This window comes from Erithacus rubecula (assembly GCF_903797595.1).
Source record: "Erithacus rubecula genome assembly, chromosome: 3".
NCBI classification, from domain to species: domain Eukaryota; kingdom Metazoa; phylum Chordata; class Aves; order Passeriformes; family Muscicapidae; genus Erithacus; species Erithacus rubecula.
This window is the reverse complement of record NC_136689.1, coordinates 54,290,526-54,316,685: the sequence shown is the minus strand read 5'-3', so window position 1 is coordinate 54,316,685 and position 26,160 is coordinate 54,290,526. Positions and strand designations below refer to the sequence as shown.

Here is a 26,160-nt window from a genome sequence, read left to right as displayed (position 1 = left end):
ATAGCTAGCCATATTGACATAAAGATGTTGAAACTACATGTCTACCCTGTAGTCACAGGTGTGAAATGCAGTTTCTGTTTCAGTAACCTTGAAGCTCCCAAAAAATACTCAAATGGGAATGCCTCCAGGAACAATGATCAAGCTCACTGAGAGTGTGAGGAACTATGTGTCTAGCCAGACCTTTGTATAACTAGCCATACCAAAGCCAACTGCAATAAAACTAGTCTGAGCAGTTTGAGTTTGAGAATAGCTATGTAAGTTGCAGCCATATCTTTCATTTCAGACATAACTGCTTCAAAATCTTGTACAAGTCTCTTGAATACAGACTAGTCTTCTTCTCATGTTAATCTGATCTTCAGATTACTGTTATTGATTTGATTGTTTTATTTTCTGTGGAAGATACTGACCTTTTTCTCAGTTTCAAGAAAATTAATATGGGGTTGCCATTTCCCAAATAAAAATACATCCCTGTCAGAGACATAATCAGCACGAGCAGTTCATCAATTGTTTCCTGTGAGATAGAACACTGTTAAATCATTTTGGGAAACTGAATTTTCTCATGTGAAATCATTCCTTGGAAACTCTTTGAATGGAAAATTTTAAGCAGCCCCATGGACATAATTTTTCTTTACATTCCAAACTTTGTTTTTTTGAAATAATTAATTTTTCTACTAAAACTAACAGCAAGTGAGAAAAATTTTCTTCCCCATTATAGACTCGATATAATAAAAAAATTTTTTACAGTAATGGTGACAAAAGACTGGAACATTATGTCCATTGAGGTGGTAGAAACCTCATTCCTGAAAACATTCAAGGTCAGGTTGAACAGAGCTCTGAGCAACCTGATCTAGTTGTAGATGTCCCTGCTCATTGCTGTGGAGTTGGATGAGATGAACTTTAAAGGTCCCTTTTCAACTCAAACTATTCTGTCTGTAGGATCCTATGATTAAGACTGTCACAGGTTATTTCTACCACGTCCTCCTTTTTTTTTTTTTTTTTTTTCTCACTGGGAAAAGATTCTGTAATGTTAATGCAAAGTTTTCAGTGTAACTTCTTGTTTTGGGGAAGGCACAATCCATTCAATCAAATATACTCCCTCAGCTACCAATTGCAGACAAATAAAAGGTTCCCTTTTTTGTGTGTTTGTCCTAGGAACGTATTACTCTAATGGTAACATGCATGTTTTAGCACAGAAATATACAGGATATTTGCTTCTTCAACAGCTCTACATAAGTGAAAGCCTAATGTGCTCTGGCTCTCTGCTGAGCAGGGCTGCCACCTCATGGTCAAATAAAAAAAACCCTGTGTTTTGACAGATCTGCTTCAGCACTGCATTCTTCTATGCAGTGCAACACAATAGAATAGAATATAGTCACTTGTAATAGAATGTAATATAATAATACATGTAGCCTTTTTAATATACAGACTGTATTTCAGAGATGGAGGTTTAAGCTTTCTTTATTTTGATCTTATAAAGATACAATTTTGCTTATCAGTAGTTAAAGGCTTTTCCTTTGAGTTCTGTACATTGCCCATACCAACACATAGAGTTGCCTTTCAGTCTTAATTTTTCTTAGTAATGATTTCTTGATCAGGAAGTGAAAATTTCTCTGGTTATTAAATTAAAGTCTTCATTTCTTTCTGTCCCAGTTGTCCCAAAAATCAAGTGGCAAAGCAGCTGGCACAGAATGTTATCTGACAATGCCTTTGGTATAGGAACATGGTAGTGAGAAGACACCATGATGAGGGCTCCACAATTATTCAGAGAGAGTTGAATTAACAGGATTCTTCCCAGCTTCATTTGTCAAGACTTCTCAACCATTTAATGTTGCCTGTCTTTGCAGCCTTCTGCAAGATGCAATTTTTGTATGTGCCAGTACAGCCAAGACCACTACATAGCAATGAACACTAAGTAGACTTCTGATGAAATCCTGCTTACTTAATATTCACAATTCTGATGCTGTTTTAAAACAGGTTACTCAAATGTATAAATAATGAGGTTTTGTCTATGTCTCCTTGAGAGAAGTAAAAAGGTAAATTATAGGTCATATAAATAATGGTGCCATTTCTAATTGTTTTGAAAGATAAGTTGATCTCTCCATTATTGTCAGAAGCAAAAAGTCCATTTCATTTTTTAAGGCAAACACATATTTCTCCTTGCTGCTTGATAGTGCTCTTCATATTATGTGTCATAATCCAGCAACATAGTCAAATTGGAATGACTGTAGTCTAAGTCTACTCACTAAAGACATTTGCCTTCCTTTTTTCACTTCTTTTTTATGGTCTGTTACTTCAATTACATAAATTGCTATGGCCTCAAGCTACAAATCAGAAAAATTTGCTTTTTTTTTCTGGAAAAACTTGCTTATAACATGAAGGCATTTTGCCTTCCAAAAAGATGTATTTCACTGTAATTTATCTCTGCGAACAATTGTTCCATAGTATTGCAGTATAGGATAACTGGGGGTTGGAACAGCTTCTTGTGCTTTTTGAAATTATTTTTGTGCTCTTTTGAAAGAAACAGTTTGTTGAATTTGGCAAGTGGCACCTGAGGCAAGCTGGAATTTGCATAGAAGAATGCATTCTGAAGAAGGTTTTATGCAGTTTTAATAGCAGATGAATATGATTTTTGAAGCTAAGTGAAAAATACATTGTTAGTTTTTCTGCACGGCAAACAGTACATCACCATGGTATGCATGCTTGGTGAAAATACAGGGAATATGTAGAAAGGTATCTTTTATAACTATGCAGATGATTTTGCAACATGTCAGTTTTGTGTGTGTTTGTAAGTCTTACAGAAAGCACCTGTTTTTCCTTTGGGACTTTCACGTGTCTCTTTTTTAGCTTGCTTTATATTATTCATAGGAGCCTAGATATATGGTCTTTAGGATGCTGGATTGCTTTTTGATTCTATTTACATGAAGTCACAGGTATATGTGACAAGATGAAAAATTGGGAATTCCATTTGTTTTGATTTAAGTAAATACTTGGAATATTCATAGTGAAAAAAAAATCCTCACTGGAGGCAACGTAACCAGGACTTTTTGAGTAGTTACCTGTATGGAACATTTTTCCATGTTATGTTTGGTCCTTTACATATAGTTCTGCTCAGAGATGGCAGATGGTTGCATTGTTCCTCAGGGATAACATTCATGGTGCTAGAGACATAGAGGAATGTGTAACTTACACAGTGCACTGCAGAAATTCTTCCTTTATTTTGCACCATCGATTAATTTATTGCACCAGTCAGGGAATACAGCTGTGATATTGTTTCTATTAGAGTCCTTATCCCATTTAGGAAAATTTGTCTGTGCAATGATGTATAGAAATTTTCCACTTCAGCAAGAGGAGAGTCCTCCTTGCTCCCAGCTGCAAAAATTATGTTTGGTACAGTGATAGTCAGGCTTCTTTTTCCTGATGTAACACTTAGTCCTGAAAGAGAAATAAGATTGTGTCTTCTCATGAGAAGAAGGGAGAATATGAAATGGCTCTTCAAAACACATTGGTGACATTTAGATTGCATCTTCAATAACTCACTGAATAACTAGCTTCCAATATGAGCAGGAATCAGATATGGTAAACATAAAAGTTTTGTTTTAGTTAGATTAAAAGCTCAACTTGATCTTTTATTTTCTTTTTATTTACCCTGCTCTCTCCACAAAACTGCAATCTCCAACAGACATTTTGCTATGTAAGAAATACACCAATTCCTTGTGTCTGACCCAGAGCTAGGCATTATCCTAATTTTTTTTTAGTCACTTAGCCCAGTGCTTATTACAAAATTCTAATTCACATATGTGGCTGAAAACTTTGGCTTTGATTATCCTTCTTCCTGAGGATGGTTATATTTGATTTGCATGGTAGCATTTTGGTAGTGGGAATGGCTGGAGGGGTGGTTTCTCTTAAAACCTGCTAGAAGCTTCCCTCATGTCTGACAGACAATCCCAGCCAGCTCCAAGACAGACCCACCCAGCAAGGCCAAGCCCATCAGCAGCTTATGAGAAGTCCTCCCCATGAGGAGCAAGGAGCAGCAGGGACAATATTTGAGTAACTGACTCTAACCCCCGTTCTCTGTCCTCATGTGCCCTGTGGAGGAATAGGTAGAGAATCAGGAATAAAGCCCAGGAAGGAGGGAGGGATGGAACACATGTGTTTTAAGGTTTGGTTTTACTTCAAATTAGTCTACTCTGATTTCATTAAAAAATTAAATCAATTTTTCCAAGTCAAGTGTGTTTTACCTGTTACAGTAATTGGTGAATGATCTCTCCCTGCCTTTATCTCAAAATCCTTTCCTTATATATTCTCTCCCCATGTCCAGGTTAGGAGAGGAGTGATAGAGTAGCACGTTATGTCCAGCCAAGGTCAACCCACCTCACAAGTCATTCCCCTTGCTTTTTGAAAAGGACTGGGGTTTTTATTTTCATCCACAATAGAACATTTCTTTATGAAAACAATGATCTAGCTTTTACCCTAAACATAGGCAGAGGTTTAAATTATATTTGATTATCAAATATAGAATAACCTTTTGCACTTAATCTTTTTGCACCTAATCTTCTAGGTGGCTTTACCTAGTAAGTATCTAATTACTTTCATGCACACTTTATTCAGGAAACTCAATCATTCCACTTTGCCAGTGTATTTATTATCTTTTTATCTGCTTTTATATATTTCCATAATATGCTGGTAGGCAAATAGCATATTAAACCAAAACTTATCTCTTTCATCACTGATATTATCCTAGGTCAAGTGGAGTGGAAGCTGTCAAACATAAAACTCAACATCAGTGTGAAAAGGACTGGAAATTGTTTGGCTTCATGAATGATTGAGGCACAATTATGTGCCAAAGCTCCAAAACCAGGATGCGTTCTATGCTAATGCTATTTCTCCTTATAGAAAAACTAATGTTATGCTTTTGAGTCGTATGCTAAATTGATGTTATTTAAATTCACTTACTAAACAAGTATTCAAACCTTTTTTCCCCAAGATAATTTATTCTTGTTTTCCCTTGCTTTAAAGAGAATGCAAGCACCTTCAAATATCATTTTGTTTTCTTCAAAAATACTAATCACTTAAAATTTTTTTATCCCTTAGATAACAGAGATGAATTAACTTATGATGCATATTTCTTCTTTATTTCACTGATCTTCTGAAGTTTGCTTCTAAGGGCTCATACATCTCATACATCAGAAGAAAGAAAGTACAATAACTATATAGAATGTATTTCTCCATAGTCTCAATTATCTTTGAAAAGACTTTCAAATGGCTTTAGTAGGAGACAGGATCATCCACTGCAGAGAACTGAGTACTTAGATTTCAACATCTTTGTTCTATTTTGAACACTAGAAATAGCTTCAGTGGTCCTTTTCGGGTGGAAAAGCTACAAATTATGACTGAGCCCACTTTCACACTCATGGGGATAAGAAATACCCATGTTTGACGCAAAAGGCTTAAAAAAAAAAAAAAAAGCTATTTTTTTAAATCCTGTAAGATGCTGAGTGAGTCCACAAAAGAATTAAAAAGTAACTTAAAGTGGTAGATTTGATAATCTCTCTCAGCAACTGCAAAAGTGAAAAGGACTGAATCATAGATTATGTGAGATGCAGTTACTCAGACTACTATTTCACCCAATTGTGCACTGCATCAGTAATACTTGTTTTGTGATATCAAAGGCCAAACAAGAAGTTGCAATTTTTTTTATCATTTCACTCAGTGCTTGGATGGAGCCAGGTTTGGTGGTGGACAAGAGCTTCCAGTAAATAATCTCATTTTTAAAAACTATGCTTTTATTTAGTAGGGGTGGAAGCTACTTTCAACCAATATGCCAGCTTTGCTATGAGCACTTGAAAAACTTTACTGTGTTAGACCAAAACTCCCTTTACCTCTCCATCACCTGCATGTCAACATTTCACAGCAGAGATCTTAAGAAAAAACAAAATTAGAGCAATGGATGTACCTCACTACAGCTTTTGTGTTCCAGAGGGCCAAGGGAGATGTCAAATTTCTGACTTGGATACACTCTGATGGATTTTTCTTCCATTACTTTGTCTAATTATCTTTTTAACTCTGGTACTTTTGTGTACTGGGCACTGAGGCAATACTATTTAAAATTTACTTACGCATTATGTGATAAATCCTATGTTTTTATTCTAAATTTACTGTTTGATAAGTTTGTTTGGTAATTCCCTTCTTGGATTGTGAGAAACAGTGAGTAATTGTTCCCTTTCACATTCTTGGTGCCACTAATAATTGCATTTACTTTGTATTAGATTCTCTCTGGAATTCTGTTTCTTGGCTAAAGAGTCATAGCACATGAACTTTGTGTATTGAACTTTCCTTCAAGGGCAACCCTTTTGCTATCTGCTATGTTAGGATGCAACACTGACAGTCTGTCTTACACGTTTATTGCAATGTGGCAAGAGAATCTGAGTTTTATAAATATGAGATATTTATAAATAAATATCTCATAAATAAATAATACAAATAAATATGAGATAGAAAGATAGATAAATATCTCATTTCCATCTATATTTTCAATAGCATAGTAATGAATAATTGTGCTGTTATCTTGTGCTTCCGTCAGAATTAAGAATGGTTGTAATACTTCAGAAATTTGAGCAGAGAAAACAAGGACCATGCAAGGACTTTCATTCACAGGGATTGAAGCAGGCTAAATAGTTTGTGAAAAAAGTGCCAAAACCCCTGTCCAAAGGATCTTTAATCCACTCCACCTTGTCCTGCAGTCTGCATTCAGCATTTATTTTTTTAGAAAAGAAAAGAGGTTTTTCTTTTAAATGCAATTTGAAAACCATAGGGCTTGGTTTTGTCCTTATAACCTGGCCTGGCACTGAATGCCACTGGAGGTGCCTGTCTTGGTTTAGAAGACAAGTGTCTGCCAAGGAAGGTGGGAAGCTTCCTGAGATGGAAAATATGACTCCTCCCTTCCCCTAAAATTATTATAACTTTGAAATTATGGTGCTTTCAGGCAAAGAAATAGGAAAAGGAATTGCAGTTCTTTACTAATATATATATATATATATATATATATATATATATATATATATATATATATATGTATAACAAGACAAATAACAACAACTGTAGCATTGACAACAAACAGAGCCCCAGGCGCAGTGCCAGCCTTCTCTGGGCTGTGGGGCGCTTTCCCCTCTGGTGCAGTTCTGGTCACAGCCGCCAGGGGCGCTGGTGGCTCCCGGCCGGGCAGGGTGGGTGCGATGATTCCCCCGCGCCTGCAGGGGGCGCTGTGGCGCGGGCCCAGCCCCTCTCTCCACACGGCAATGGCGGCACAGCCGGGAGAAGGGATGGAAAGGAGTTTCCCTTCCAAAACTTATGGGGAGCAGCCGGTCTCAGCACCTCTTTGGTCTGCTGGTCTGTAGGAGGAACCTTGGAGCAGCAGGCTGTAACAGCAGAGACAAACACACCCCAGGATGGCAAACAAAGTGTAGCAAAACCTCAGACCTATAGCTGGAGCAGCAGTAATCCAAGTGGATGAGCGGTGTAAAGTTAATTAAAAAAAAAAAAAAAAGAAAAAAAAGAAGAAACATCCTAACTTCAACAGTGTCCTAGGCACTGTTGTGTTTTTGGCAACTGGAGAGGAAGAGGTGGAGGTAAAATGCAGGCATTTACCTGGAGCACATAGCTGGCTGCCATCAGAAGCAGTGGTGAGAGAGATCAACTCTCCACTTCCAGCTGGTGCAACCAGCATCACATCTGTGATTTATGCTTGGTGAAGAGCAGGAGTCAATACAGAACAGATGTTTCTTAATTAGTCTAAACTCTCACCTTAATCTAAATGCTTCTGTGTGTCCTCTGTGTTGAGAGAGCAAGTTTTGAAAGTTTGATCTGGAGCAGATTTTGAAAGTTTGAATTAGGCAGGCAGAATAAATGCAAACTGTTAAAATGGATAGCTCTTCTAAGACTTTGGACTCTATCATTAAGAGAGATTAATTACTATGCAAAACTGACAGTCAGCTTTGTTGCTGCATGGGTATACTCATACACTTAGTAATTCTGTGTGAAGAAAAAGACAAACTGCAGTGTGTTTCCATTTCCGTATGTCAGTCTGTATAGATATATAGCTTCATAATCCAGCAGGCAGAAGTTAAAAATGTCTTGATATAAACTAGGAATTGATAGCAGAAATGAACTCACAGTATCACAACATGGAAAAGTAGTAGAAGTCACTGGCATTTATATTAATGATCAAAGTGAAGGCCAGTACTCAACCTTGATAAACAATGTAAGTTCATCTGTGACACTGAAGGACTGAGATGTGTATTCAGGCAAGGTTATTTCAAATAATGATATTCAATATATGCTAAGTAGACTACTTAAAGTTTTGGGTATTCTGAGCACTGCATATTCATTCTTTTTCTCTTTCAACTACCTCTGTTGATATATGCTAGTATTTGCACTAAATCTATTGTATTTAAATGAGAAGGATGCTGAATCACATCCAAAGCTAGGGTAGTTGAAGGAAAGTTCTATTATATCCAATGTGAAATTTGGCTAGAAAACCAGAACATCTGCTCCACCAAGAAGAAAAAAATTCAAAGCAAGTTCTATGCTGGTATGTTCTTACTGTAACAGATTATGTAGCTTTTTACAGAAGTAAAAAGTTATCACAGAAGTTAAGGGGCTGGAATGAACCTTAAAGATCATCTAGTCTTAACCTCCCCTGCATCTACCACTATACCAGGTTGCTCAAGGTCTTAGCCAGTCTGGCTTTGAACATGCCAGGTTGGAACCTCCAGCCTTTTTGGGTTGGCTCAGTTCTCCACAGACAGGGAACTTCCAGAGAATGGAGAATACTTTGCATTTTCCCTTGTTTGATTAGTAGGAATGGGAGGGGTTAAAGTTCTTCTAAGTGTAGATGGCATAGGGAGAGAAGCATGGGTTAAGTGGTACTCCAAGCTCTGTGTCAGATCCCTGGTGTGATTCTGCAAATCCTTTAAGAAGTTAAAAAGTACTTAATGCTCAAATATGTCATTTAGTCCACCTGCCCCAAATAATTACCCTTCCTTCTGAGTCAGTCTTTTATCTTTAAAATGTGGCTAATTATAAGTGCCATGGGATTGTTATGATCCTGTTAATGACAGTAAATCAGGCTGAATGTTTCAGTTGGGAAACATCACGGAAATGTGGTACTGTTGTTATGGCTGTTAGTATTGCCTGTTGTTGATTATGCTGGAAATGTGACAACTCAGTCTAAATAAATCAAACAAAATGTTGAAAGCCCAGTTCTTTAAAATGGTGTTGTAGAATTGCATCAATGAGCAAGAATTTGTAGTAAATTTTGTAGGGGACCATCCTGAAAGGAAAGGCTCCCCTGGTATCTGTGTGGTAGAAAATACCAACTCACTAGTAGATCTGTGCAGCCACTGTATACATTCATCCCAGACAATCCAGCAGCAAAGATCCAAAGATCTTTGTTTTTGCAGTAAGGTACTAAAAGATGTTTTGATGCAATAATGTCTTCCAAGGCATGCCCAGCCCTACAGGTAAATTCATCAGTTCTTAGGCTGAATCTCCTTGGTTGAGAGACTCTTTCAAATGTCCTTTCAAACTCTGCTGATTGAAGTATTGTCAGAATCACAGCACCTAAACAGGGTGCCAGGTGTACTCAGGGAGCTGGTTAGAACAGCCAGTATAGAGTAAAATATTCATGTTCCTGCTTGAGGATTTTCCAGAGGATTTCTAGAGATGGTTATGAGAGAAATTGGATAGACCGTCCTCTTTAATTAGAAACAGTCCATTTTCACTAGAAATAATAAAAAACTTTTCTTTTCTATACTTCTTTCTCAAGGACATCTGTTTATTGTGAAGATGCACTTGTAGTATGACTGGACAGAAAACAGTTGTGTTTCTATATGCAGAATAATATTAGTCAAACATAGCCTAATCATGAGGCCAAGGGACTATAAATATTTGACAGAAGAGTCAAGCAGATTGTAAACATAACATATTTTGTTATGTCTTTGTTGCCTCTCCATACTTAAAGCTATGTCTTTTACTGTAAACTCAATGGGAGAAAAGAGCTTTTAAAGCGTAGTGTTCTTTTGTGTTTGGAGCATTTTCTTTTCTTCATTTCAGACCACATGTACGACATTCTTACCTTCATAAGCAAAAAGGTGCTGGAAAAGCTGTTGATCAAAGATGATCAGAGAGCCCTACAGCAAAGAAACCTATTAAAATGTCTTGATCTAAGCATGCTGGGCTCCATTACGTGATCTTCTTGATGACTAAGTCTGAATTCTAGCTGGATTAGTCTGATCATAATAGATTTCAATTCGTTTAGGACAGAATGATATTTCCAGTTGTGCCCATAAGAGGTACTGCCTTGGCATGCCTCACCTTGTACCCTTTCAACAGTTAAACAAAGCTTCACTGCTTGCAGAAATGAGGCTGTCTAAAGTGATACCCTTATTTTACTTTCCCAGATTACCTACCCCTTGGACAAAGTAGAGAAAGGCAGCATTTGACACTTTTTCTTTTTTTTTGTATTTTTTTTTTCCAGATACGGAAGAGTAAAAATATATTTTAAAAGAGACTGCAAATCTCTTTCATCATTTTATCTGACCTTCTTCATTCCTGTTCTCCTACTCCTGCAAAGACCACTTTCTGGGAAAAGTATTAAGCAACTTTCGAAACACTCCTCCTCTCACTGGCTACTTCATAGCTTATGACTCTGGGTTCAAGGGTGGGGGCCTTGTTTTTTTGTTAATTTTGTTTGTTTGTTCATGCATGTATGTTTTTTATTGTTGGTTTTTCTGGAAGGTTTTTTTGTTAAAAGATCACATTATGATTTCATGATGCAAATGGTTCTATTTTCCTGGACAGGTTAAGCAAATAGAAGAAAAGTATTCTTCAAAAGCTGTTTTTGCCTTTGCTATTTCTCAGCTTGTGAAACCAACACTAGGACGATGCAAAAGAATACAAAAGAAAAAATCCCACAACAATTCCTTGATAATAATTCTCTTTTTCTTTTCACTGAAAGCCTTTTCCAATTGCTGGTAGACAGAATTTGACATGAGTTTTACCCCTGAAGAACATTTTATTAATAAGAATGGTGAATTTATAGTGCCATTTGACTATTTCATGGGATTTGATATCTTTTTCAGGTAATACAATGATAGAAAAATGTTTTTCTTTCTAAACAGCCACCAGACTCCCTCAACCCTTGATTTTGTTCTCTATTTGCAGTTAGGAAAAGAATAAGCCATGAAAGCAATATTCTCTTGGGGCAAATTTTGTTGTCAGACTCTGAGCACATGTATTAATGTATTGTGTGATGTGCCTGTGCAACCTGATATTGCAGAAAATTATCTATTTCCTACATTTTTTCACGGCCCTCTAGCAATAGCTGTTTGTCTGACCTGAAGATCTAGGAGGAGAGGGGCATCAGGCAATCACATGGATCAATTCTTACTTTCATCTCAGTTTGAAGTCTTTCTTCACTGACTGAATGGACAGTCCAATGAAAAGAAAAAGCATTATTGGATAAGGATGGACACAAAAAAAACAAAATAAGAATGTATGAGGAACATCAAGCCTGTTTGTGTTTCTGGCTTGGGATCTTAATAGGAATCCAGCTAATTGTAAGCAATTTTGACTGTTTATATGAAAGTCAAGACATGTACATACACATACAACTATTTTTGCAAAATAGCTGGCTGTTCAAGATGAGATCTTGCTGTATTACTTTGTATACATTGTTATGTATTTTTTAAGGAGTCATACTCATGGATTTTTTCTATGTAAAGAAAACGCAAAACATTGGCTTAGGAACATAAATCTTTAGTATTTCCTTTTCATGTTCAAAAGCCCAGAACTTTGCAACCAAAATTTGTGTCTCTGCTCCTTCCTAAACTCCGCATATATAGGGAGGAGCATCCTGTGAAACTAGCAAAAATTGCAGCAATAAGCTTAGACTAAATCCATTTTAAAAGTGAACACATTCTTACTTAAAAGTGTTTAGTATCTGGGATTTTCATTATTGAGGCTGAAGATGTTGTAAGGGGTTTTTTGTACTCCAGTTTAAATTTTTCAAAGCCAGAGATTTAGATTATTTTCATGCTGTGTGAAGGTTGCACTTCAATCGTGTTTTCAGAAAGAAGTACAAAAATAATTCTTGAAGTTTCTAGAACTCTCAATTATCTTCAATGAACCACCACATTTAAATGAAATGGAAGGGTACATGATCTTCTCATTTGTGAGTTTGTGGTTCAGTAGTAGTTCTGGTGTAAATTCTGAGAAAAGTGAAGGGCTGGGATGACAGTGGCTCCACCATCCACACTGAGCATGTACCATGTTGTGGCAGTCTATGTCACCTCTTACCATCTTTTTTTTATTCCCTTTGCCCCTTCTCCATCAGCATTCAGTGCCAATGAGAGTAGTAGGATATGAGTTCCAGCCCTGAGCAGGTTCTTTGGAGACACACTGATGAAATAACAATAATGCTGAATAAATACCAGAGTGGTTGAGAGACTGTGCTTAGTTAGACTTCTTGGAGTCAGGGAGAATATACCCTAACAGAGTATTTGGTCAGAGGTGCAGAGCGATTTAGTCAATATTTAAGTTACTCTTACCTTTTACAGTGGCTAAAGATGCCTTAGATTATGCACAGTACAAAAATAATATCTTTTGAAAAAACTATATTTTTTTCTTTACCTGTTTCTAATATATTTCCTCTTTCTTTCTTTCTTTCTTTCTTTCTTTCTTTCTTTCTTTCTTTCTTTCTTTCTTTCTTTCTTTCTTTCTTTCTTTCTTTCTTTCTTTCTTTCTTTCTTTCTTTCTTTCTTTCTTTCTTTCTTTCTTTCTTTCTTTCTTTCTTTCTTTCTTTCTTTCTTTCTTTCTTTCTTTCTCACTCTTTCTTTCTTTCTTTCTCACTCTTTCTTTCTCACTCTTTCTTTCTCTCCTTTCTTTCTTTCTTTCTTTCTTTCTTTCTTTCTTTCTTTCTTTCTTTCTTTCTTTCTTTCTTTCTTTCTTTCTTTCTTTCTTTCTTTCTTTCTTTCTTTCTTTCTTTCTTTCTTTCTTTCTTTCTTTCTTTCTTTCTTTTCTTTCTTTCTTTCTTTCTTTCTTTCTCTTCTTTCTTTCTTTCTTTCTTTCTTTCTTTCTTTCTTTCTTTCTTTCTTTCTTTCTTTCTTTCTTTCTTTCTTTCTTTCTTTCTTTCTTTCTTTCTTTCTTTCTCTCTCTCTCTTTCTTTCTCAATTCATAGATGGTCAGCCCTTGTTTATCATGCACTGGCACAAAGGTATGAAATCAGGCTGGAAAATGTCCTTGAATATTCAGGTTATTCACTACTGACAGGAGCTAATAAAGGAAGTGGTAGATTTGATATCTCTTGGGGGCTGCAAATCAGACTTGCCATTCTATAAGAGATGCTATAGGGAAAGTTACTGATCTCAGCACACAGGTGTACAGCAAAATGCTTTTTAATACACAGACAGTCAGAGATAGATCTAACGTCTCCTCCTTTTAAATTATTTGTGTTAAGCTATAGTGGATTATTAGCATTTTTTAGATTATTTTTGTTGTCATTTTAAAAAACACATGCATTCTATTAGCTGGGAAAATATATAAAATGAAAGTGAAATCTAGAAATCAAAACCCTACAAAGAGACTGGGCCAGGTGAATGCATCTGTTGTGGGGTTGCCTCCTTACTTAGCCCCCTCACCTTCCTGAAACACCCTGCAGCCTTGTGCTGGTGCATCATGAGCCAAAGTATGGTATGTTTAGACACCTCCCAGTTAAACTAGAGATCAGCCACTGTGCAAATGTGTAAAAAAACAATAAAAAATAATAATAAAAAAATACATAGCTGCTTTCTCTTATTTTATTCCACAAAGGAATAAATCAAAAACTGGGAAAGGATTAGGTGTTCATCAGCTAATGGCCTATAGTGTTAGAAAGGATTTCTGTTTTACATCTTTACCTAACTTTTCCCAGGTGTATAGAAATTACGTTTCCAGATGCCTTTCTTTTCCACCATCAGGAAGACTACACAAGCAAAGAATAAGCCAGAAGTTCTGCAAATATTGGATCAGTACCATTTGCCTCATGCTGAAATTTTACAGAATTATATGGGAGCTCTCATCTGTAGGCACAAAGCAGACTTCTGGTGCCAGAGTGCTTTTTTGCAGAGGGCAGCACAGGATGCTGTATGATAAAGATGACACTCTTCCACCTCTGCACAGAGACTGCTGGTGCTCTCAGAAAGCTCTGCCTAGCTGAAAGAACACCACATGCCTTATGCTTCCCAGAAACTGATGTGTAATTTGAGAGGGAGAATCTAGGCACTTCCCCCTCCTAAAACAGAGAGGATGTCATTGGAAGCATCAGTGTTTTGTTCGTTATCTGGGACTGGTGTTCAGGGAAGTAGCAGACCTTGGACTCATGGTGATATAGTGCTTGGATTCCTGAACACACTATAGAAAAAATGTGTCAATATGTTTTCAGAGGATCAAAGTATTAGAATAGTTTGGGTTGAAAGGGACATAGAGGATATATAAAAGCCATCTATTCCAAACCCTCCTGCAATGTGCAGGGACATTTTCCATTAAGTCAGGTTGCTCAAAGCCTCATCCAACCTGATCTTGAATGCTCTCAGGGTTGGAGCATCTATTGCCTCTCTGGGCAACCTGCTCTAGTGTCTCACCAGCATATTAGTGTTTTATTGTGTTCTGATAATTATTTAAATGGCTCAGAGGGCAACAGATTAGGGATGTCACTTATATTTCCCATGTTCAAGAAAAAATATAGATAAGGGAAGCCAACCTTTTTATTTTTCCCTGGTAAAAAAATAGGTAGTAAATTTAAAAAAAAAAAAAAAAAAAGAAATTTTGCAAATTTTTATAGATTTAAAACATTTCAGATTAGTCAATCTAAGCAGCCTGAAGCTAGCTGCAGCCTTTTGTACAGCTCAGGCTGGAGTATACACATTCTTATTTATACAGTAGGATGTTTAACATCAGAGTGAATCTGACATTTGGGGATCTGGTTCCTGATGGGTGAATTAAGGAAGCAAATACCTTTTTCTAGGTGTTTCTCTTTTCACACATAAATTTTGTGGTTGGACAGACGCTTTCCAAAATGTAGTTGGTTATGCTACAGAAGAAATGGTATGTGGTGGTGTTTTTTGCAAACTATCCTTTGAGTATGAAAATGTTTGCCTGTTTATTTCTAATGTTTGCATTACGAAGTCTTACAAGTTCAGTCTGGAAGCAAATATATATCAAATTACACAGCTGATAATCTATGCTGCTTTGTAATCAGAAGATTCATAAATTCACCTAGGTAAAGGTAAATGCTACTGAATTTGCTGTTAGTTCTTGCAATTTCTACAATGCCTCCCAAATCTGTCTTTTAATTGAAAAGTGCACTTGCCTATTCAAATTAGTAAAGATAGACCTGACAATTATAGTATTTATTTTTCTTTAGCTAGAATAAAATAGTGTATTTCCAGGAGCTTGTGAGATGGTCTTAAATATTTGTTTTCTCATTTTCCCTTACATTTCATTTTAAAACAATGAAATTACTCCTCCTGTGACGATCTTTACCACAGGTTAAACATTTATACTCAGAAAATGAGAGCATTTTCTTTATCCTTTTTTCTTGAAGTCCTTTTCTTTTACACTTTTTAAATCCATCACCTCAATAATTAAAAACAGAATGATAATTTGCTTTCATGTGTTGAACCAGTGGTGATCTCAGAGCTTTACTGGCATGGTATCTGAACATCATCATTCCAAAGCAGAAACATGCTGGCTGAAGAAGAGAAGGAGCCCTGTGGCACTGTCTACATGCAAATTACTCCAAGGACCCAACATCAGTGCTGGCCAGATAGAAAGGAGGAAAAAACTTGGTGCTTTCACTTTTCATAATTCATCTCCCTCTGAAGTGAGTACAGAGGATTTCCCCATTTTTGTTGCCCACAACATGAGCAGGTCTTCTCAGTCCCAGGTTAGTGTCAGTTGTGCATCCCAATATGAGGCTTCTCCTGCTCCCATGGGTAGGCAAGTTTTGTGATCCCAGATATCCCTTTTCATGTCTGACTACTGTGTAAAAGTGAGATCAGCAGAAGCAGCACAGGTGACCACTGCCAATGCCATTATTTTCTGTTAAAATTAAATGCTGTGCTGTGCACTTCCACTTGATGAGACTGTGTCCTGTCACTGAAACATCTCTTTTGATCCCTAGTAAGCACAGAGAATTCTGGTCTGTACCCAAGCAGGGCTGGGATGCAGACCTGTTTGAGGCACCAGCTCACCCGGCTCTGAGGACTTAACCATTATTAGACTTAAGTCTAATAATAGACTTATTCTACCTTATCAGGTAGAATAAAGCAAGTACTTCCAAGGAAGCTGGCTGAGGGCCTGAAACTCAGTTTTAGCAAGTTTATTTACCCTCATACTGAAGTTCAAGACAGCACACACAAGTTTCATAGTACACTCTTGGCATTTTGTATTATTTTGGTCTCTTCCAAGCACATATGTATTATAACCTGGGTTTAGATACTATCCAGTGGCAGGAGGAATATACAATGGAATAATTCCTTTGTCTTTGCTGGTGGTTGTAGGAGTGCACCTCTCAGACTAAATTATTTACGCCATTGGGGTTTTCTAGCAATAAAATTTAGCAGTAGAATGACAGAGTAATCATTTTGCTTTTCTTCTTGCTTTGGTGATATTTTTATACACTTCTATATGCAGTTATAAAAAATCCTTACTGTTGCTCTTGTACTGTTCTTGTTAGGTTTTCACCAGGTCTTCTGGTTTTCTACAGGCCCAGATTCTCACAGTAATATTTCACTACCCTTTTCTCCTCCCTATTCTTACTTGAGAGATGAAAGTAATTGCATTCACAAATAAAAAATGGAAAACCAAAATGAATGACACCAAGTAGTGGCAAATGTTCTCAATTGTTCTGGAATGAATTTTTAACAATATGTATTTATTGTTAGTTTTTGATTTGAAAGAAGAGGCTTGTGGTCTCTAAAACTTTTTTCAACATTTTCAGTTTTTCTGTAACTGAGTTTGTGTATTTTGATCCTATTACCAAATATAAACAATGAGATCTCTCCTTCATTTGAATTCAAGCTGTAGAAGGGTTAATTTTTTTTTCTTTTTTCATGCTTTTTACATCTGATACAGGCATGGTGCTTGCTGTTTACTTTTCAGCATCTGGCTCCCCAGAGAGTCCTAGTAATAATCAAGCATTTTTTTAAGCATAGTGGGAAGATTGCTTGGACAGCTGTTATTTCTTACCACTTCCCCCCTGGGAGAAGTTAGTGTCATTACCAATGTAATTTCTAAAGACAGGGAAACTGAGGCAGAGAATTCAACTAGCTTATTTAAGAACCCTGAGGTAAATCTCACCTTTCCACTTTTCTCTTGTCTGAAATCACAGTCTGTGAGAATATCTACATCAAGAATGGCACACTGCAGTTCAGCAGCCTCTAGCTCAGCAGCTTTAGACAAGTTATCAGTTATACTATAACTTGTTGGTTTCTCCTAAGATCCTTTATTGGGAATTTTTGTCTGTCCTCACTGGTGCCAGTTTCTGTTTAACTTTGTGATTGTTGAGTCAGGATAGTCTCAGCATTCTTGAACATCAAAAGCATCTTGATCCCCCTTCTCCATCTACCTCTGATAACTTTTGCAAATAGGGGAAAGGTAAAGCTGCCCACTTAGGCAGAACATCCTTCTAAAGAGGCTACTACTTTGGATCACCCAGGATTTTCTTGCTGGTGGCATTTGGAAGTCTTGCTCTTTGGAGAGATCTTGGAGAGGTCTTGCTTTTTGAAGAAAAACATTGTTTTAAAGCAAAATTGAGGAATGAAACATTCATGTCTCACTACACCTATAATTCTCATATAATGTAAACAAGTCTAATATTAAAACTAACTCATTTTTATACCTGTTAGCATATTTGCATGGGTCCTTTGTTTATTTTTAATGAGCAATGATTACACAGGACTTTTCATTAATTTCACCCATTCTATTCCACCTTTAACCCATTGATCTGTTAATGAGAACCTGCAAACAGCAAATTGCACATCCTTTATGTGCAGTACTTCCTCTGAGCCTGCAGACCACCATTGTCATAAGCAGATCAGGGGTATAAATGCAGAAGATTTGGCATAAAGCTTTAAGGCCCAAACAACTTGCTCAATGAGGTTTTGAACAGGGCTTAGGGCTGCTCATGTACTCTGTGTTAGATGCACTGCAGAAATATTGACAAGATGTTCTCAAGAGGTTAAAATAACAAAAAATACTTTACTAGCAGCTTCAGAATATCAGAGAAATTTGGCAAGAGGTTTAGTACAAAATTCAATCAATGAAATACTTCTCAAAGCATTCACTTGGCCATTCAACTTAGGAAATTCTAAGCCCATTCTATCTTAAGTTACCCAAAAATTCTAAGTAGAGAGAATAAGAAAGATAAACAGAGAAAATAAAAAAATATAGAAAAGCACACACCTAACTACCAGATTCTGATTTCCAGTTGTGTTTAGATACAAATTCCAAGAAGTGGTAGGATGAAGACGTGATTGCCTGGTGTTTGACCTTAAATCCCCCTAGGCCTTCCTGGACCCATTCCTCCTGTTATGACTTCTGGTCATTTGGCCACTCAGGACTTTGAACTGGGGCTCCAGAGGTGGGTGAGAAGCAGTGCCCCCAGGAATTGGCAGGTTTTGCCAGGCTGGGATACAGGCTCCAGGGGGTAGGGTGTACAGGGTAGTACATTGCCTTGCCAGGGCAAGGCTCAACCTGTGCTTTTCTCCACATATGCATCCCAAAATGTCTCGAGACATCAGTCTTTCCATTTCTCACAAACTACCAAGTACAGTACCTTCATTATGACTTGCTAAATGACCTTGCTCAAATTCTTATTATGTGCCCAGTTTCTTCATTTGTTTGGGAATGATAAAATTTAATCCCCTTTAAACATATCTCCCTACATAGGGATCTGTTTTGATTAGAAAAATAGTAGTAGGGAGGATCTACTGTCAAAAGAAGGGAGCAACCAACCTAATAGTGTTTGCTTTTTGCAAAAAGACACTGTAGATTTGTTGCCAGTCATTCCTTGCTTCCAATAGCAACACTCACTGTGAGAATATCACATTAAATTATAGGAAGGTGCCTTCTGTCTGGCACTTCCAGAAACAACTACCCTGCCTTTTATCTCTCTCTCTTCCACCTACTGCCTCAGTGTATGTTTTGGCATACACATATTTTGGGTTAGGGACAGAGCAGAGGTTTTCCTGACTTGGATATTTTAACACTTGTAACTTCCTACCCATGCCCTGTTTCTGTGGCTTATACAACAATCTGTTTGCCCTGGTATGCTTTGCAAATCAGCCCTTTCTGTGCAGTTATTTACAGTACATGCTGGGGAGTAGATAATAGTACAATGTTTTTCATGCATGTAGTCCAGTGCTGATGACATATTTTATTTACAGCCATTATTGTGTTGTTCCTCTATGCTGTATATATATATATATCTTGTTTTGGGATGGTTGCTTTTGCTGGAAGCAACAACTAAACATGTAGTTGAGAAACAGTCTGCTGTTAACACACAAACACACACACACATACACACACAATTTTCTAATTGAGTGCATGTCTTTGTCTTGCTTTTTTTTTTTTTTGGTGCAAATTGCACTCAGCATCTTGAATTAAAAGGGACAGCTTTATCACATTTTGTTTAATATCACTTCTAAAGGAGTGAGGGTGACCAAAAAAGGAATGTGTGTCTGTGTGTGTATGATCCCATCCATCTCTTTGCCAGCAGGTTGGTCAGTGTGCCTCACTGTTTAATTTTGAATCTGTACCTTTGGAAATTTTAAGTGTAAGAGAGGAATAATCACCCAAGAAGTCACACAGCTGGTGAAATTTTAAGGGGTGAGGTAGCTGCATACACGAGAGAGCCCTGACAGTGTTCCTCTTGTCCACTTGACTTGACCACTGGTGAAACCAGAGTCTACTGGCAATTTAACAGCATATCACAGCACCTTAGGGAGCCCAGAGGCCATGGCACATCTCCTGCCTCTTGGAATGACTCCTTTTACTGAGTGCAAAGAGTTTGAACTAAACATTTCTCCAAGGCACCTGAACTAAGTGTGATAAGAAAGCTCAGTAGGGGTATTGATGTACCAGGTTATTATTATTTTCTATCACTGAGTGACCATACTTTCATTTCTGTGGCTTAGAAACATTTGGAGGTCTATGGCCATGGAAGTGCACATAAGCCTCAGTGTCTGGGACCAGCCTTACCCAAGACCCCCATCATCTTCTGCCAAGGATCCAGAGCTGACCCCAGCTCAGCCTGGGACTTTCAGTCCCTGTCTGAGCCCTGATGCAGGTGTGTCTATCTCTGTCCCCATGTCCTGGGTGGGCCTGGAACTTGAACTGCAGAGAGCTGCTTTCCAGGATGGAGCCCTCAAACCTAGATCTTAGCTTGTCATACAGAATTCTAGGAGTAACACTGTTTTATTTCTATCTATTTCTATTTCTATTTCTAGTTCTATTTCTAGTTCTATTTCTAGTTCTGTTTCTAGTTCTAGTTCTAATTCTAGTTCTAGTTTCTATTTATTTTTCTTTCTACTTCTATTTATATTTCTTTCTATTTCTATTCCCTGTGCACCATGAATAAATGGTGAAAAGCAATTTAATTTGCCTGAAATGCCATGGGTTTTTCAGCACCAAAAATGCTTTCAAGGACACATACCATAATAGCAACAATTGGAATCAGGATTCTATTTTTGGGCTTATTTTTTTTTATTTTTCTGAAACAATCTCACAGCTCCTGCTCACAAGTGTTAACACAATGTCCATGTGTAGCCAGGAGCTGGGTGATGTATCTTAGTTTAGTTTGAAAAAACATCCATTGCATTCTGTCAGTCTAACAGAGCCACAGAAAGCAGCAGAAGGAATATAAACCCTGTTTCATGAGGAGAATGTGAATAACTAGTTTCAGTAACAATCACACAAAGAAAGAAGACAAAAGAAGAATGGATGTGGGGCACAACAGGCTACCTTCATGGTGCATGAGCAGCAGGCAGCAACCTGGCCAAAAGGGACTGGAGAAGCCTGACCAGGCTTCAGGTTTGATAGGTTCTGGTTTGATACTGCAGAGGAAGGCAAAATACCCCAGGGATGAGTGCAAATTGCCCATGTGGAAAATTGCTTCTTGACCCCAGCATTAGAGGTTGACCATTCCCTGAGCATGTGAGAAAAATCCACTTCCACATCATCCCACAGGTTGGTCATTCCTCCCAGGAGATGTCCAAACCCTACTCTTCCTCAGACTGGAGTTATCTCAGAGGCCACAGGCCCTTGTGGGGGAAGAACTCTTCCCATGCCTGGCAGGACACCAGTGGGTGCTGCAAAGCACTTGGAACCCTGGTAGCATCTCTGCATCCCATTTCTTACAGCTTCTGCCTGGCTCCACAGGGGATGACAGAGAAGAGCTCTCTAGTGTCATAGCAACTGACCAAGAAATAGCTGCATTTGGACTTTCGTCTCATTGGATGAAAGTGAATTTTGTATAACCACAGATTTTCTTAACACTCTTAGGAGACTGAGTCTCTCCAAATTTAGACCATTTCTTGAACCACTCTAACGAAACACAGTCTTGGTTCTCCAGCTTCTCTGTCCTGCAGATCTTTCTGATAATTACAGCCGAAAACTCCTTTCTTGACAAAGACTGCAGAAGGGAGAAAGATGATTTTTGCCAGCAGACTAGGCTCGCTGTTTATATGCAGTTGTCTACTAAGCATCAGCTCTGAGATTCATTCTTTCATCTGGTATGCAAATCAAGGCTTGATGTAGACACAGCCCTGGTGATTTTATCCATTGGCATCTCTCTAAAAATCAAAGAAGGAGTTGTACCTAAGAAGAGTTAAGGGGAAATACTGTGTGCAGGCTACCCTGGCCAAATCTGAAGTTTCATCTATAAGATGGTGGGTTACACATCCCACCAGTCAGAGGAAACGGGTGACTTAGCACTCAGCCTGCTTGGTGAGTTAGTGCCTGGACAGCACACAGTCTATCTTCTTGTGATGCTACTTGTGTAACTATTCTAGTCTACACTGGCACTACCAACATACTAAATATGTTTTCGTTGCTTCCATTGCCTTGATGATAGCAGTCATGATCTCAAAAAATAAATATTTTCCCTAAATTAAAAGAAAAAAATATTTACATCACTCCATATGTGAAGGTCCTGAGAATCACAACAGTTTGAAGCCCCTTATAAAAACCCTGTGAGGTAAGTATTGTCATTTTTATTCCTGTTTTACATGCAGAGATACTGGAGTGAAAGTTATAGGCCAGGTAACACAAGAAGTCAGTGAGAAGTCTGGGAACACAATTCCAGAGAGTCCTGGCAGAGTCTTCTGCTCATCACTTTGATGCACTGAAGTCCTAAGAAGTTAAATGTCATGAATCCCCTTTATCTACTTCTCTATGAAGATGATAAACGTTACTGTCACTGTTTTGGATAAACCCCCTTAAATCTACTACCAAAGTCATCTCTTCTGGCAAAATCTCCAATGAAATTACTGGTAACAATAAACATTTCTCCCCACTGAGCAATGGAAAATCCAATAACAATTTGGCTGAATCCATGCTGAGTACAGAAAATGGAACTAATATTACAAGTGAATGTTCCTCAAAGAATTCTTCTGGTTACTTTTCAATGTTTTAATCAATGTGAAACTAATCTACTTGAGAACAGGAAGGATTATGACTATGCAGAAATCTGGATGCATGTCTCTAAAGTTCAGAAAATCCATAGCTTTTTGTTTCCCAAGACATTCTGGGCTATCATTAATCATTCAAGGAGTTTAGCAAGATGGGAGTGTGACTGTTGTAGCATTTGGATTGGTGATGTTAGCTAGCTCAGTTAGCACAGTGGAATCTTTTTTGCTTCTTAGGATTCCTGCTAAGGGCAGTGACTTTTCTTTTAAAATCCTTATCACACATTAATTATTCAATTGGTTATTTTGCAAATAATAACTAAGCATAAGATGAAAATATTTTGATCATGGTCATGTTTAATTGTTGAGAATATCTATGTAAAGAGGTAAGAAAGCACAATGTAGGTTCAAATAAACAGTCAAGAAGTTGAGAATGGTCAGATTCATGTGTAGACCACTTTGAACTTTCACAGTGGACTGAACTTTATTGGAAAATCAGAAAAAATGCCTCAGACCCACCAATTGCTGAATTCTGGGAACATTATCTCAATTCAGATTTATTTCCTTAAAATTACCTTGACCAACAATGTTTCTAAAACAATGGAGTGTTTCACTGTATATATGTAGATAGGTAAGTATAAAGTTGCTTATTCATTTTTCTTCATAGTTCAATCTTCATGTTCATCAATCTTCATAGCTTTGGCAGATTCATCTAATTGTCTAACTGTTATTTTTTAACCACAAGAATGCTCTTTCCTACATGTCTGGATGTGGTCTGCTAAGATGTCAGAATAAGGGCATGATTTCAACATCCAGTATTCTGTAGTGATTAATTGCCCTACTTTCAATTTTGGAGATGCCTATGTTTCATTTTACATCTATATTTATGATTTATGTTTTTAAACCTTTTTTTTTCTATGAACTTTTTTCCAACTGTCTGTAACTACCCACTAACCCAAAAGAATGCTGTGTCTCAGGCTGAGAAACCCTCCTTTGCATAGACAGGCTGTGCTGGGTGGGATGATACAGCATCTGAGGAATCCATTTCTTCTCCACAGGTGAGTGAAAGCTAGGCACATTAACCATCACTGTTCTTTGTCACCACCAGCCATCAAACCTCAAGTGCATCACCTCAGGAGGCCTGCTCACAACCCAGGAGACAATTTGCCTGCCTTACACAAGAAACTGGAGGAACGTCCGGTGCGAGGTAAGGTGTTTGATGAGAGGGGAAGAATGAAGAAGATTCAGCATATTTCCCAGACTTGGAATAGGAAATAGCAGAAGAGATAAAGAAGCTTCTTCTGGAATGGCAGTCAAAGAACATTGTGGAATAATTGCACAGGCCATACTACATTGACAGCAGCTGCAATTCTAACTAAAACCAAGTGTATAATTTTACTATACTAGAATGGACATTTTGCTAGAAATTACTTCAATAGTCTTATTATTGTAGCATATACTCACTTAGTACTAAAATATTGGTCTGTTACTCTGAAAGAATTACATGCACAAAGTAATTGTATGTGACTTACCTCCTGTCAAATTAAGTCAATGCTTTCCTAGATTGTTGGTTTCCTTATGATGTTCTCAATGTGACCTTTGCCTACCACTGTTAAAACAACTATTTCAGACAGCATGGGAAGTTTTTTTCTTGCCTAACAGCACTGGGAATAAATGTCTCCTGTCACAATGTGAAAGATATTCAGGAGGATGAAGGTAGGAGGCTGGAGTACAAAGAGTTCTGTCACTTCACTCACTAGAAAAAGGACCTATAGCACAATATTAAAATTGTTCTTTGCTCAAATTCTGTTTAACATTAAATAGCACTGATTGTCTTTTATTGCATTAATTTAGTTGAATTTGATCCCATGCATTCTTTCAGTAAACAGTGTCCCATGGGCCTGAGATTCACAGTTGAACATGTCCCTTGTGAAAAAGTTCCTCTTGCCCCAGATTTTGCACTTTGACAAACAGTGGCAAATAGTTCTCTGTCCTCTTTCCCCAAGCCCCTGGTGGCTGACACATGACCTCAACTGCCCTTTTGCAATCCTCTTTCTACTTTTCTCACAGGCAAACCTTCTCTACTTTTCATTTTCCTTGCTGCTCTTCTCTATATCCTTCTTGGTTTTAATCTCATTTTGAAAGAAGAGAACAAGCACTGCATGCTGCTCAAGTTGCAGGTATACCAGAAATGTTTAGAATAATGTAATTACACTTTCTGTTTTACCTTCCATGCTTTTCTGAATGGATTTTAAGGCTGTACTTTCATTTTTGAACCTTCTTGAGGGTTGAACAGTAGTTTCTGTAGAATTTGTTATAAAAATCCTAATCAATGTTTAGCCCAAGTACACACTTGGACTTGTGGAGTTAAATGTTGCTCTCCGTATATGCATCTTTCTGCACTAACCAACACTGAATTGGTGGATTTGCCAACTACAGTGAAGTAAGCTGCTGCTGTTGCTTCTTTTCTACTTCTTCACTTTTTTCTTCATTTCTGTTCCCCACTTGCTTTCTTCTTCCAACAACAACATTTCCAAATTACATCTTCTGGAGAAGGTCACTGAATCGCAGAAGCAACAATCCTTCTTTACCATGAATTCTGACTCTTTGATCACACTTTTAAATTTATTTATGCATTTTTATTTTTCTCCCCATTGTTAGCTAGTTTTTTACCCATCTTAAGATCATATGTTGCAATCCTCTTTTAATCCATGACAACTCAGTAGCAATGACATTCTTTTGATCAAGACCTTGGAAAAATGGAGAAAACCATTGTTAGCTCCTCCAAGGAGTGTCAAGATTTGTAAAGTAGAATTTCTTATACAGAAACCTGTCTGAACACACTTTAAGTATTCTTGTTAGAAGTATCCCTGCCACCTACCAATTCCATTATTTCTGTTTCTAAAAATTTGCTGACTATTAATTAGCGTGGTTATATACTACAAGTTTGTGATTGTATTCAACATTAAAACTGCACCGGCTGGTACCACTGGTGCATGACAGTCATATTAAAATCAAGGCTGGTTGTCACATGAAAAGAGCCAAGATATTTTTCCAGTGCTACAGATGCCCTTCACTCCATTAAGAGAGGACCAGTACAATTCCAGGTGCACCCCTCAAGATCTCACACCTTTTTACAATATTTTGCTGGACATCTTCACTGCCCAAGTACTCTGATGTCACCATGTTTCAGTTATTTTCATCCTTTGTGCTTCATGTTTGTGATGTTGGCTTCCACCACCACCAGAACTTGTGACTTCAGAAGCAGGGCTGGGTCACTGCCTAAACACAGTGCTGAAAGGAATGCACTTTAAAGGCTCCTGCTTATGGAATGTGATATATCTCCAGGGATTTTCTAAGAACTGTGTTTTGCTTGTAGAATTCCCTAAAATGTTTTACTCAAATAGTCTGTATACTGCATATATTGTATCCATATATA

At 37.6% G+C, this 26,160-nt stretch overlaps 1 protein-coding gene across 5 annotated transcripts in view; it reads left to right on the top strand.

The window, feature by feature from the left end:
* Positions 1-25,753, top strand: part of PDE1C (phosphodiesterase 1C) — a 200,321-nt gene extending 174,568 nt beyond the window's left edge. For 4 of the 5 annotated variants that reach the window (XM_079301993.1, XM_079301992.1, XM_079301995.1 and 1 more), the window contains exon 18: positions 23,830-25,753. In XM_079301993.1, coding sequence (XP_079158119.1) covers positions 23,830-23,999 — 170 coding nt within the window. In that variant the 3' untranslated portion in view covers positions 24,000-25,753. Of the gene's footprint in view, positions 1-10,534; positions 12,634-23,829 lie in introns of those variants that run through there. The other variant, XM_079301996.1, reaches the window with a different exon arrangement.
* The last annotated feature ends 407 nt before the right edge of the window (positions 25,754-26,160 follow it).